Source organism: Thalassophryne amazonica, chromosome 5, assembly GCF_902500255.1.
Source record: "Thalassophryne amazonica chromosome 5, fThaAma1.1, whole genome shotgun sequence".
NCBI lineage: Eukaryota > Metazoa > Chordata > Actinopteri > Batrachoidiformes > Batrachoididae > Thalassophryne > Thalassophryne amazonica.
Window position 1 is genome coordinate 102,280,872 of NC_047107.1, and position 14,578 is coordinate 102,295,449.

Here is a 14,578-nt window from a genome sequence, read left to right on the forward strand (position 1 = left end):
TAGATAGACACCTAAAACATATTACGTCATTGCTTCCGTTTCTATAATAACATAACCAGATTTATATATACTTGGCCTCTACAGAATAGGTAGATGTATACTACAATCTTCTCCTGCATGAACACTTAGGTTTCAGAAGCTTACTCCTATAATATTATGTACTAACTATTTCTTGTATATATTGTTTACTGCCCTGATTGTGTATATGTCACTTATATACATGATGTCCATATTCTTGAGCCACTTAGGTGGGTAGGGAGAGTTCCCATAGGATAAAAAAAAGCTTTTCAACTTACCATCCCTGGTTCTCAATACCAGGCACCTAAGTAGCTCTACTTTTTTGTTTGTTTTTTAATAAGATATTTAGATGTACCGTAGTATACACTAGTAGAGTTCCACCTTATATTTGGAATGTATAATAGAAGATATACCTTACTGAATTTTCATGAGCAAATGGAGAGTTCTGACGCCCGTCAATCCGGATCACCTCCAAAATTCAGTGGAGTCTTCCATGCACTAATATCTATCTGTGGTGCAAATTTGGTGAGAATCTGTGAAGTACTTTTGATGGAATCCTTAAAAGTTCAAAGTATTCTAGAAAGGGCCAAGAGTTTTCTTTGCAGCCACTGACTCCGGCAGGTGATTTCATCGATAAACTTATTCCGTCTGCTCAAAGTGATGTTAATCAGTGAAATCACCTGCTGGAGTCACTGGCTGCAAAGAAAACCTGCACCCTCTTGGCCCTTTCTGGAATTCTTTGGACACCACTGGCCTATGAAGTGAAATCCTGAGCCAGAATCCAAATCTGGCTAACCTCCAAAATTCAGTGGAGCCTTCCATGCCCTAATATCTACCTGTGGTGCCACAGATCTTTAAAAAAAAAAAAAAAAAAAAATCACATTGTCATTATGGGGTATTTTGTATAGAATTTTGATGGAGTAAAATTAATTTTGTCCATGCTGGAATAAGGCTGTAATATAACAAAATATGGAAAAAGTGAAGCGCTGTGAATACTGTCCAGATGCACTGTACTTCCTTCAAGTGAAATTTTGCATATTTTTAAATTCTGTATGTTAACAGCATTAGCACTGTTAGCAGCTACTGGTAAGTTGATGACAGTGGGTCAAGTTAATCCAGAGGTACTGAAGAAATATGCAGGTCAAGTTTTTGTAATTTCCACACCAAAGCCACATGTTACGAGAACCACCACCCAGGCCCCAATAATATGAGTTAACAAACACCCAAACAGAGGTTAGCCTGTTAGCTTAGCTCATTTCGTAACTCAAAGATAGGGCCTTGTGAGGCATCCATTCGTCCTGTCCAGGTCATGCAGTGTCTCACCCATGTTCTACCTCTTTATCCAAATATGGGTTGTTTGTGATGTTGACAGAATAAGTGCTGCCAACATGGCAACACCCAGAGCAGCAATTCTTGGGCTTCAACACTTATCTTCTGTGTCTCTATAAATAATCTATGGATGACATCACGCAGGGTTCATCCAGGATATATACACAGTCTATGTACAGAACACGGTTGTTGTATCTACAGCACAGTATTGCTCATTTGGCTCCAAAAACAAAGCACAATCAGACTGCAATACAAATACAACCATGGCCGCCACGATAAGTGGACTAGTCACAATTACGTCGACCGTCAAAATTGTCGGCGACTAATTTAGCAATCAACATCACCATTTTTTTTTTACGCTTTGTTTTTCTCTCAAAACTGCCGCTGTACCTTCCGCTACCTTTTTGTCCTTGACGCACGTGCGCAGTAGTGGTAATCTGGGTCAGCCGTGATGTCACCGGAAGAGTTATGTCCAAACAATATCATGGCTAGCTGCAACGGAGCTCACAAGTTTGGAAGCATTTTAACCAAATTAAAGAGAAAAACATGCCATGCAAAATCTGCAAGGCAGAACTTGCCTTCCACGGTAATACAACGGCGATGCAGGAGAAAGAAAGCACGCTGTAGCTGACGAAGAGGACAGTCGCCTCGTAAGCTAATTGGCTAGTTAGCCGCGAACATTAACATCTATAGTGAGCTACTTACTTATATTGATAGCTGTAAACGTTAACATTAACAATGATGATTTCATTAGCCTTAGCACACGTTATGTGTTTTAATGTTGCTACAGTGATGTCAAGTTTAAACAGGAAATGTGATAACGCTAATGTTTTATAATGTTACGTTACAAAATCCTCTTCAATGGATGACTGATACCAAGCAGAGGTGGGAGGATCGATCAAATATCGATAATATCGATACCAACGCTGGTATTGATACTGAATGATCCTTGTGTAAAAAGATCAATAAGCAAGCTTTTTTTTCTCTCCCGCACGCACTGACTGCTGTGCACGTGGATTCATCAAAGTCTACCCCTCTGTCTATAGAGCAGTGCTGCACTGTGTCACACAACACGGAGCAGCGCACCCTTGTATTGTGGTCTGTCAGCCTTCTACCTCAGGAGATTTTGTTTTAAGTTGTGTTGAGTGATTTTTTTTTTTAAACAAAAATATTGATTGTGATAATAAAGTATTTTGTTGTCACGTACAATGTTTGGCGAAATTCTATCCTAGGTCTTTTGGATTCTTTGGGTCTATGAAGCTTAAATATGAAAAAGTATTGGTATCTGCGATACTGGGCCTGTATTTACTTGGTATCAGATCAATACCAAAATTCCCGGTATCACCCACGTCTAATACCAAGCTAACGACATGCACGCCTCGTCAAGTAAATATCTGACCTGAAGCAATCTTGAACATGTTGTTGAGGACATGAGACCAATCCCACTTCACCACAATGATGGAAAGAAATAGATACAATCTTTGACAGGGTCAGTCTCTCCCTCTCACCTACACATACTCTCGCTTCTCTCTCTCAATCTCAATTGCTTTTTTTGGCAGAATGTATTAAAACAATACTGCCAACAATAACACATAGTAAAATAAATAATTAATTAAATGGTATAATAAAGAACAGAAACATTTAAAGACAAAATAACAGCTGCATGCTGGTTGCAATAAGCCGCAATTTAGTATGATCTGATTAGTCGACTAATCATACAATAATCGGAGACTAGTCAATTATCAAAATAGTAGTTTGTGGCAAGCCCTAATCACAACATCACACCAAAAGAGAAAGAAAAAATATTAATTCAAGGACTACTTGGGTCTGTGCTGCATGATCCCCCAAAGACACACTCACTCCACACACAAAGTCTAGATCAGTAGGAAAAGACCAGAGCACTGTAAAAGCACCAGCCATGTGGAAAGGCTGGCCACATACCAGTCTTTCAACGGTCACTGGCTCCATTGCTTTATTACATAACAGCTTCAGCCATGGCCAGATTTTGAAGAGGGATCACCTAAATACAAGCGCTAACTATCCCAACCAACTAAATGCCACATTGTTCATCCTGGATTGATTGAAATGGTGCTGAACATCATGGGGACAAAAGGGGGTTATTTTTCATATCATCCAAGACACAATGTACATTCTAATTCCTTGATTTGTGGACTGAATTTACCACCATTCCCTGCTTGTTCATGTGTACACAGCAAGTTAATCTAGAGCAAATTTGCCTTACCTCATGTAAACTATGGGTATGAAAATTCTAATGGCCCCTTCACACTAACACAAAGTTCGGGTGAAAGAGGCAAGAAACAGGCCAGGGAAAAAAAAATATAACAAAAAACCCCCTCCAAAAAAAACAATTGGCAAACTTTTCAAGGGTTCCATGCATGCCCCCGAACACAGTGCAACCACATGAGAAGTGTGGATATCACATGCACTCACACAGCAGCAGAAGCAATCACGTTGTACAAAGGTACAAAAATCGACACAAATGTGTAAGGACAAAATAAGAGTGCACAGACACTTTTAAGAACAATGAATATAATGTTTAAATGTAAGACAATCATGTTACTGGTAATGATTTGTGATTCCTGGTCTGCGTTGGAAATAAGACAAATGGATTTTGTTTTGTCTGTTAAAATATTTCATTCCTATTATAAAGAGCAGACAATACAACAATTACCGTTCTGCTGTTCCTTTTTGTTCATGACCCATGGCCATGGACGTAAACAAGAAATTAATGAATTGACATGAATTAATTGATGCACTCAGATCATGAACACATCATCCAGCTCAGAGAGTCCAGCTGTCCAGAGTACGGCGTGCTGAAAGACACTGTGTCATGTGGACTATAACTCACATGGTGGACGTGAAATTTGGATCGCCAGCTGAACGTTCATATGATCAGACAGATATTTTCACATGAGGCAGCCTGGCTAATGGAGCCTACAGTGCACACAGAGGCACTGTTGAATGCATTGCAAAGGTGAAATGTGTTTTTATATATTACCATGTCAGGAGACCATGCCGACACGTGCATTGCGGTGGCGTGTTGAGGTGATGTTCTTCATGCCACGATATGTGTTCTCTATGTCATCATCGTTTGCAGACGTGTGCACCACCATGCCTTGCACATGGGTGATTGGTACACACACGTGACAATATGCGTTCCCCAACTTTGCGTTGTGGATGCGGCGGCTGCGATGTGGAGTGACGCAAGCTGCAGGAACGCAGTTACTGGCTGTGGATGGTGGTCAGCTCCCTCCCTGCTTGATTTCAAATGACATCCAACCCATGATGTAATTACATGTCAACCACTATCCCCTGACAAACACATAACTGTAGTGGGTGTGAGCGCCTGTGAGCATGTCAGTACAGACATCACATCACAGACAAGCGACACGCCCACCTGTCTGAAGCAGCAACAGGCTCACATGAATGAACTCACGGCTCAAGGATGTGGCTGACCTGTCGATCAGGCTGTCACATGGTTGTTGTGATCGCGTGTCATGTGACATGCCTGTCCGGTCTGATGTCGCCTGGTGCTGTGTAATGCAGCTGGAGCAGCAGGGTTTTTATTTTTATCTCTGCCAGAGTCAAGGTGCCACCCACAAACTTCCAACAGCAGTCGCGGGGCACTTAGAAAATATGGGCCCATCCGTGTGGCCAGCACACCACTGTTGAGGTGTATCGAGGTGGCAACAGCTCAAAGGGCGGTGAGTGTGTCGTGTCCACCCACTGAGCGTCACGAATGACGTGCAAGTGTGTCGGTGCCTGAGCTGATGCATGCGACAGGCTCGGCACGCTGCCACCCGAACACAGCTGAGTGGGCTATGAGAGCTGTCAAACACCCTTCATGACATATACAGCATATCCCTCTGGAGGTGGAATTACTGGACAGCAGTGTACCCACCCACTACAACAGAGATAAGAATAAAAACTCAGCTGTGGAACCACTCTAGCTACGTGTCACAGCACTGGGCCTGGGCGGACACCAAGCACCGTGTGCTGTACATCCCATCCTGCTGACAGCTCGTATCGTCAGCTCACAAAACTCAAAATGCCATATAGATCCCATATAAACCCCACATGATGTGACGTTCTGCAGCCCGCTGCGCCTCACGCCATGTGACATGCGATCACAATGTCCACATGGTCCGTCCATCCGACCACACATGCTACAGTTATGCATTTGTCAGGGGGGCCGTGGTTGACATGTAAATCATGTCATGAGTTGGATGTCATTCAAAATCAAGCTGGGAGGGCGCCGACCACAGCCCACGGCCAGCGGACTGCCTTCCTGCGGCTCTTTGCACTGCTCCACATCGCAGCTGACCACATCAGTGCAACTCAAAGCTAGGGGACATGGGTTCTCAACACTCAGGCACCTGCGTGCTGGATCATGGAAAAACAGGCCACATGTCCAAAATGTCAACAGTGACGCTCCCTCACAATGCGTCTGCATCGCACATATTAAATGAAGACACTTCCACACAAACTTACTTGTGTAACTATCCAGTTTAGGATGGACTATGTTGACTTTGCCGTATTTCTCTGCTTCTTTTGCAGCTTTTGCTGACCACGTTCCTGTCACCACGTAATCTGCACACCTGTTCTCCTTCAGACTAATCAGGTTGAGAGGAACTGCGCTGAACTGTCCACTCCCACCCCCTTGTAGGAACAACACCTTGTAGTTATCAGGTATATTTCTGTGGAGAAAGAGGACTATTAAATATTCAGTATACAATGTACTATACAATACAATGTACTACAGTATACAATCTGCACACACTATTTGTGTGCAGATTCTGACACTGATAATGGTAAAATGTTCTCTGCGATCAGTTTTATACTTAGTTTGTGTATTAAAAAAAAAATTCTGAAAATACTGTTGATATGCAATGCATTTTTGTCTGCAGATTTCAAGTGAATTTCAATACTAAATCCTTTTCATTAAATGTTAGCATGAAATCAACATATTACATTTTATGAAAAAAAATGTATTTACTATTTCAAAAAACAAACTTGGTATATATGTTTGTTGAGAATCAAGATTATTCTCGAATTCAAATGTCTTGAATGGAATTGGCTAACTTTGTTAAACACAAATACAATCTACCCAATGAGTAAGCACAATGGCAATAGTGCAAAGGAAGAAACTCCCTCAGATGTTTTTTTTTTTTATTACAGGAAGACACCTCAAGCAGACCAGACTCAGAGGGGTGACCATCAGCTTTTGGTCATATTAACAAACAAAATAAACACAAAATTATCTGAACATACAGTGATGGAAATGTTGCAGCTAAACAACCTTAAGTAGTCCAGTGTTCACAATGACAGACAGTTTGAAAGGACAACCAGGAGGTAAACAAGACGAGTCTCACTGAATAACTCACTGACTGAATACTTGCTGTACTCTGAGGTCCAAGCTTTTCTCTTCTACCTGTAAAGCCCACGGAGAGTCTAATGACCCTGGCTAGCTGACTTGGCTAGCCACATTCTTGTGTTTGCATATTTGCTGTCTGTGTGTTCTGAGACTTCCTTGTTTACATAACAGAAGTAGCTCTCCACAGGGGATCTTGGAGTCACTTGCCTGCATAGCTGAAAGGGCTGCGTATGAAGCAGGAGTTGTGTGCAAAACGTGTAAAATTACAGCTGCCTAGTACACCTATTGCTACAACTATTTGTGCACCACAGCGGCTGAAAGATCTGTCATTCTGGATGTCCCAGCTGGACAACATGTACTGTGTTTGGATAGACATGGACTAACAACTGCCCACTGTGACGCATGTGTGTCTGCTTGCTGTCATCATGTGGACATAATGACATAATAACAGTGTGGGGACTGTTAGTCATTGTGAGTGACTGTAACCTGTACCTATTGTATATATTTTGGTTTTCTGGTGTGTTTTTTTGGTACATTTTAGTACATTTCAATAAAATCCAGAAAACAAAATTTCATCTCTCCCCCAGGAAGTTTTCTTTTGGTGTGTTTTTTGGTACATTTCAATACAATTCAGAAAACAAAATTCCATCTTTCCCCCAGGGTAAAGTTATTTATCCACCTAAGCACAAATCAACAGCCCTTTCAGCTAAAGGGGCTTTCATAGTGGCGCATTCGTACAGCTGCTCATTACAGCATATCATCTACGCTGTAATGAGCAGCTCTCCGCCCACTTCATGAGGAGTTTTTTCTCAATACGCAATCATATGTTGAGGGCTACGCGTGTAGGATGGAAGAAAATAAACCTGTTTAATTTTTTTCGGCGTACAGCACAGCATGGAGCCTCCACGGGAGTCCACGCAGCGCCGTGCTACTGTGCGCTCTTGTGAGCCCGCCCACGATTCAAGACGATACTAGACGCCACTTCACACCTCCTGCCGGGCTCCATTGTTCTGCTATAAATACTGGAAGATCATTGCTTCACTTTATTGGACTCATTTGTTGAGGAGTGTTCACCTTTTGCGAAGCTGACTGTCGTCATTTCATTTCTGGTCTTTTTTGATTTTTTGGGCAGTTTTTTTGGTGTTTTGTTTTGTTTTTTATTCCTGCCCGCGTTTTATTCTTCTGGGCCACTTTTTAATTTCTCCCTTGGGCTGCATTTTTTTTATATCAGAAAAAATGCCAAACAAGTCCACATCTCCTGCTCCGGGCTCCAGCGATGGGGAGTTGTCATCGCCACCAGTCTCCGAGCGAGCGTCACCCGCTGCTCCCCTGGCAAAGAGGAAACGGCAGGCGAAACTCCCGCCACTTAAATTTTCTTATGGAGTGGGTTCAGCTCCACCCCATGTTGTACGACAAGTCTTCGGACGATTTCTGCAACCGGGATGCCAAACTTCAGTTATACGCCCAAAAGGCCAGGGACTTGGGTGTGGAAGGTGTCGGCGATGACCCAGCTCTGCGTCTGCAGACCTGGGTCAAAACCCAGTGAGACAAGTCGGCCGATTGATGAAGACGGCAAAAGGAGTTTCGGGAAGCGGCACGGTCGGGATGACGGTGGAGAATGCACGCTTCCAGAAACGCTATGGCTGGATTCATCAGTACCGGAACTTTAAAAACGTCTGTACCAGTGGCGGTGGATTGGTAAGTGCCATTCTTTTTTTGATGTATTGTATTTTTAAAATGTTGAAATTGTTGCGCTGCCAAAAGAAGTGTGTTTGCGAGTTTTGGCCATGCCAAAAAAGTGTTTTCGCTTTGCGCGCCAAGTGTTGCGCTTCACGCGCCCAAAGTGTGGTTTGCGCGCCAAAACATTCGGTGTGGTGTGCGCACCCCCCCCAAAATATTTTGTATGTGTGTGTATAGAATGATGCCAAAAAGCCAGTTTTCATGTGTTTTTATGCGCTGTGCGCACCAAGTGTTTTCGCCTCGCTTCACGTGCCAAAAGTATGTTTGCGCGACAAAACAGTCTGTCTGAGTGCTCCCCCCGTATCGGAGCAAAAGACAATTCAGAAACCAGTTTATTTTGTAATGTATGTTTTGTACTTATTTTGTCAATGTATCATTATAACTGAATGGCATGTCTGCTTTTTCACCAGATGGACAGAGCAGGATGAGAGAGGAGTCAGATCTTGATGTTGATGATGCTGAAGTTGAGCCTGCAGTGGAAGGTGATGTGGCAGTTCTGGACCCAGCACCTCAGCCTCCCAGCGCGGCTCGAAAACCACCACAGACGAAGACACCCTCAAACTCCAGGCATTTGGCTGAGGTAATTTATTTGTTTTGTAGTATGTGAGTTATTATTATTTACTATTTTAATATAATGTTAATTTTTCTGCATTTTCAAAGTAAATATCCAACCTTTTTGTGTGTGCATGTCACTCACTACCCCTGCTTGTGTCTTTTCAGCTCTCCAAAGAGCTCAACACCAGGGCCAGTATCAACAATGTTGTGCATGTGGAGAAGGGAAGCGAAAGACAGAGGATGTTTGCAGAGTGGGTCTACCATGAGACCAGCGTGATGGATGAGGAGATCTGGAGTGCCTTCTCTTCAGTAGCATCACAGCTGCTTCACCATTACCAGGATTTACAAATAAAAAAAAATTTAAAAAATCAGCAACAACAACGCCACCTCCAGCAATATCATTTTATGCACCAACAACCACAGCAGTTCCACTCACCCTCACAACCCTCCACCTCACATCATGACCCATCCACCTCACATCATGCTCCTCCCGTACACCATGTGCCATCCCCAGCTCCTCCCAGATCACATCATCCATCATCGCTGGCTCCTCCACCAACATCCCTGGCTCCTCCGCATCCCTCCATCCCTCCTCCACATGCCGCATCTTTCCGTCCTCCTCCCGCCCCCCTTCAACCCTACTATTCTTCAACCCTACTATTCTTCATCAGCTGCACCACGGATCAATTCCCAACATCCGTCACCATATAATGCCGCTGTTTGGTCTCCCCTCCTACCACCCAGCACACACGCACAAAACCCACCCAGAATACTACATTCAGATCCAGCACATCATAATCCCCATCCCCGTTCACCATATTACCCTTCTCACCACGCAGACACAATCCTGAACTTCACCACATCAGACTTCAATATGTCACTGTTATCTAATATAGAATCATCAACCCAAAACCCCAAACCCCTGTAAATGATGAAAGTAAAGAGAGTGATGCCGATGTTGTTTGAGTGTTGTTGTTTTACCTTGAGTGACTGTAGTTGTGAATGTTGTCATCTTTGTTGAAAATAAAGTTTGTTTTTGTTACCTACAGGCTCCTAGTTCAGAGTTTGATTTATGTGACAAATTGCAATTTTTCATCATTTAACTTTGCATTTCACAGTGTATTTTCAGGATGTCATGGTCTTATGGAGTTTTTCCACTCCATGGAATCTCTGCGTTTCATTGGAGATTGAGCAATACTCCATGACAATATCAAAGTAATCAGTTGTCTTTGAGACTTCAACTTCTTACACCATTTTTATATATATATATATATATATATATATATATAAAATCATATATTATTCATATTATCATAAAGGCTGTCACCTCTTTGCATCTGCACTGTCTCACAGGATTTCAGTCTTTCATTTATCTGGGAAATGTATTTGTGGTTGTCCTTGAATAAATTGTCTAATATAGCCGCACAAACGTTGATAACAATAAAATCATATTGTGTTATCTTTTGGGACCTGCATTCCACAGTGTTTACTTTGGCAGGAAGTTCACAATACATAGCTGTTCTTCATTTATTCCAGACGCCAATAACACGTTATCACCATTAATACCCTTATGTCTCAGTCTTCGATAGCAGGATTTAAATTTTTATGTTTTCCAGCAAGGCTGTCACTTCTTTGGATTCACACTATCTCTTACAGGAGTTTAAGAACATAGTAATGCTTGTAGTCCTGCGATATATATTATTAGTACTTCATGATCAAAACAAAGTTATGTGTTGTTGTCTATCACCCATATTTCAATGTAATCCATCTGGCAGGATTTCTTTTCCAAAGGCTGTCTTTCAGTAGGAATAGCAGTATTTTATTATACAAGAGTTCAAAGGTCAGTCATTTCAAATTTCATAAACAGCACAGTTCTTTATAATATACCTACCACTATATTAAAAAACAATCCAAATAATTTTGTTTGAGCTTTTATTCAAAAATAATTAAACTGTGTTACACAATGACTTTGTAGATGTTCAAATTAAATGTAAACAGTACTGTGAGATATAAGGAGTGTTAAGATGATGTGTCCATGTCACAAGTCACAGTAGTCTACTGAATATTCAGTAATAGTCATCTTGCCATGGCACACTGGCCTACAGGAGAGCTGACATACCTCGATGATGTAGTTCCTTTGCTCCTTGGCTGCTCTGCTTGTGTTGCCCCGATAACTTGTTCCATGTCTGGCAGCTGGGCATCTGTCTCCACAAGCCTGGGATTACTTCATGGTTGTGCTGTGGGTCCTCTTGATCCAGTGTAGCAACATCAATCAGAGGGTTTCTGAGTCGCAGGAAGTTATGGAGGACACAGCATGCATGTGTGACCTTGATAACCCTGTCTGGAGTTAAAGGCAAAGTGGTGAGAAGACAGCAGAACCGAGATGCCAGAATTCCAAACGCATTCTCCACAACTCTTCTGGCTCTCGACAGCCTGTAGTTGTACACTCTCTGAGAGCAAAATCATCATCTCCCACCAAGAAGTATTTCAGTGGCTGGTCATCATTAGGCAGAGGATCTGGTTCTGGCAGGTTCAGGTGACCAGCTTCAAGTGCTGCCTTGAAAGGGCTCTCATTAAACACACCAGCATCAGAGCCAGAACCTGTCTGTCCAATGTCCACATACATGAATTTGTAGTGTGCATCCACAATTGCAAGCAGTACTATGGAGAAAAATCCTTTGTAGATGAAGTATAAACTGCCAGTGATTGCAGGCTTCCTGATGGCAACATGTTTGCCATCTATGGCACCCATGCAATGAGGGAAGTTCCAGCGGTGCTGGAATTGTTGTGCCACATGTTTCCATCCTTCTGCAGTGTGTGGGCACATGAGCACCTCATCAGATAACTCATCAATTATGGCTTGGCACACTTCTGGAACAAACATACTGATGGTGTTGTGGGCAACTCGAAATCCGCAGAGTCTTGTAGCTGCTTCCAGTGGCCAGGAACCTCAGAGTAATAGCCAGCTTCAAACCAGGTTCCAGAGCTTTCCTGCAGTTGGTATCTTGTTTTGTAATCCTCTGCCCAATTCTTGACAAAAGTTCATGAAAAGCTGGTGGCTCCATGCGCAGAAAATTAGTAAATGCTGTAACATCCTCAGCATGCAGCTCTTTCATCAGCTGTTCATATTGACCATGCAGGAGCATGCACTGGATCCAAGGTCTCACCCACATACGTCTTCTTCTCCTTCTTGTGATAGCTTGCCTCCTGCTTCTCGTTGTTCTCTCAAGCGCTCAAGCCTCATGCCACATAATTAATCAATCTTTCCAGGACATCCAGATGTTGGAGAATTGCAGCTTTTAGGCGAGGGCTTAAAAACCTCATGATAAAATCACACCGATAAAATCACAGCCGACAGGAGGAAAACTGAAAAAAAAAAAGGGAAGTGCTTTTTCTAGCGGCATAAAATCACACTGATTTTCCAGAGCAGCGATGTGTTCTGCTCAGCCGTCCGGGGAGAACTGAAAAAAAAAAAAAAGGGCGAAGTGGCTTTTTATAGCGGCAAAAGAAACACGCTACACACGCAGCTATACGAACGGAAGAACACTCGAGATACGCGCGCACTCTGGGCGTATTAAATAGCTACACACGCCGCAATACGCAGCTCTACTAACGGAATGCACAACGGAAAAAAACGAGCACGTGCGTATTTGGGGCGTATTTCAACTACTCACAACGCCGCAATGAGCAGCTGTACGAATACGCCACTGTGAAAGCCCCTTTACATAACAGAAGTAGCTCTCCACACGGGATCTTGGAGTCATTTGACTATCCGTGGACTTCAGAGGTATATTGGTCATTTGACCAGACCTTGGCCTTCTGAGTGTTAACATAAGACATGCAGAAAATGTATGAAAACACATAATTATGCACAGAATTAGAACTGTTTCATTTTACGATGATTAGTGAAGAACTGTGATTATGGGAGATCTTTTGGGGAGGAGAAAAAAAATAAACAACTTACAATAGCTCACGCAGGAGGTTCTGCGCTTTCTGCAAGATGTTGCCGAAGTCTGATGAGCGATGACTCATCTCTAGTGAGGAGAGAATCCAAAAGTACCTGAAGTTAGTACACTTAGGCTCTATGAGGAGGTAATACACTACAGGCTTTGTATAAATGGTTTCATGCATTCCAAATCAGTGCAACTTGTCTGTACTTACCAAGAACGCTGATGCCCACACCGCTGTAGTTGATCAGCTCCTTCTGTGCTTGCAGCAATACCTGTAACAGTCCAAATGCTTCAGGACTACTGCAGAACAACAGTCTTGTTTTGTTACCCGAGGCCAACATATGGCCATCGGGTATTGTAAAGACCTGCCGTCCGTCCGTGTGTCTGTCTGTCCGTCCATCTATCTGTGTACAGCATAAGTCCAGTTCTATTACTGCCAGTCTCCAAATTCACAGGGAACATTCTTGGGACACATACTTTGGACAAGTTCGAAGATGGCTAGTTTAAGACATATTTTAAGACATTAAAATGTCACATTCTGTACCTTCTGAAACTTCTCTGTTCTCTCACGACGTCCTGGGTCAACAGAGGCTTAAATTTGGAAGTTTTCAGCTCGAAACAGGCAGACGACGGCGGCTCGGGGCACGGCGCGCCCTGCGGCTCCGTGGGGAGTCCTTAAAGTGACAGTAACACTCCATAATCTCTCATCAGCCGTTAAAATTTTCACAGAAAACCAGCTGAATTTCTCGAATGGTGTCCACTCGGATGTGCCTCACAGTTTTTGAAAATATTTTGATCAAGCAAAGCGGCAGTCTCTGAGCCATTCCTGAACAATGAAAAAAAAGACGAGAGGGGTGGACCAGTGCTCACTCAAAGCCTGCCCACAGGCGAATGACGCAACCGACAGGCGTGGAAAAACTCACACATGCGCAGGAGGGTTCAAGGTTGGCTGATGTAATCGCACGTGATTCAAATCCATATAGTTTTTGAAAAAAATAAAAAGGACCGTTACTTTATTGACAGACCTCGTATGTCCTATTTGTCATATATTATGTAAAAGCGAGCGAGAAATAAACACTTCTAAAATGGAAAACGCTGTTTTTAGAACCTAATAATACCTCTGAAGTGATTTAAAAGACATTTAGCAGGGACATTAACATTGTTTCGTTTGAGTGCAGGGGTGACAGACAATCAGAGTAGAGCTGCACCGTGACATCACAATCTCAATCTGGTCACTAGTTGCAAACTCAGTTTTTGGAACCTAATACTGTAATTACTTAAATAACTGCAAATTATACAGAACACAATGCTCATATGGCCGAGGGTATTTTAGCATTGCGTTTTTTTGTTTGTTTGTTTTTAAAATAGCACTATAAATGCTCATATCGGTTTTGTATGTTTTCTTAAAGCACACTGAAAAAGTCTATTTTAATGTGCAATCACTTTTCTTTTTAATCGCCTTCTGACAGCAACTTTTCAAAGCAATTTCTCACTTCAGTGTAACTGTACAGCACAACCCTGTGCACTTTTTACTGATGCTGTATTTTTCCTTTCAGGTGAGCTATTTGGGCAGCACAATGGCTTAGTGGTT

General features: G+C 42.6%; 1 protein-coding gene across 2 annotated transcripts in view; it reads right to left on the reverse strand.

The window, feature by feature from the left end:
• psat1 (phosphoserine aminotransferase 1) overlaps positions 1-14,578 on the reverse strand; it is a 51,528-nt gene that overhangs the window by 34,429 nt on the left and 2,521 nt on the right. For both annotated transcript variants that reach the window (XM_034170989.1, XM_034170988.1), the window contains exons 2-4: positions 13,199-13,259; positions 13,002-13,071; positions 5,860-6,065 (exon numbers count right to left, since the gene is read on the reverse strand). In XM_034170989.1, coding sequence (XP_034026880.1) covers positions 5,860-6,065; positions 13,002-13,071; positions 13,199-13,259 — 337 coding nt within the window. The remainder of the gene's footprint in view (positions 1-5,859; positions 6,066-13,001; positions 13,072-13,198; positions 13,260-14,578) is intronic.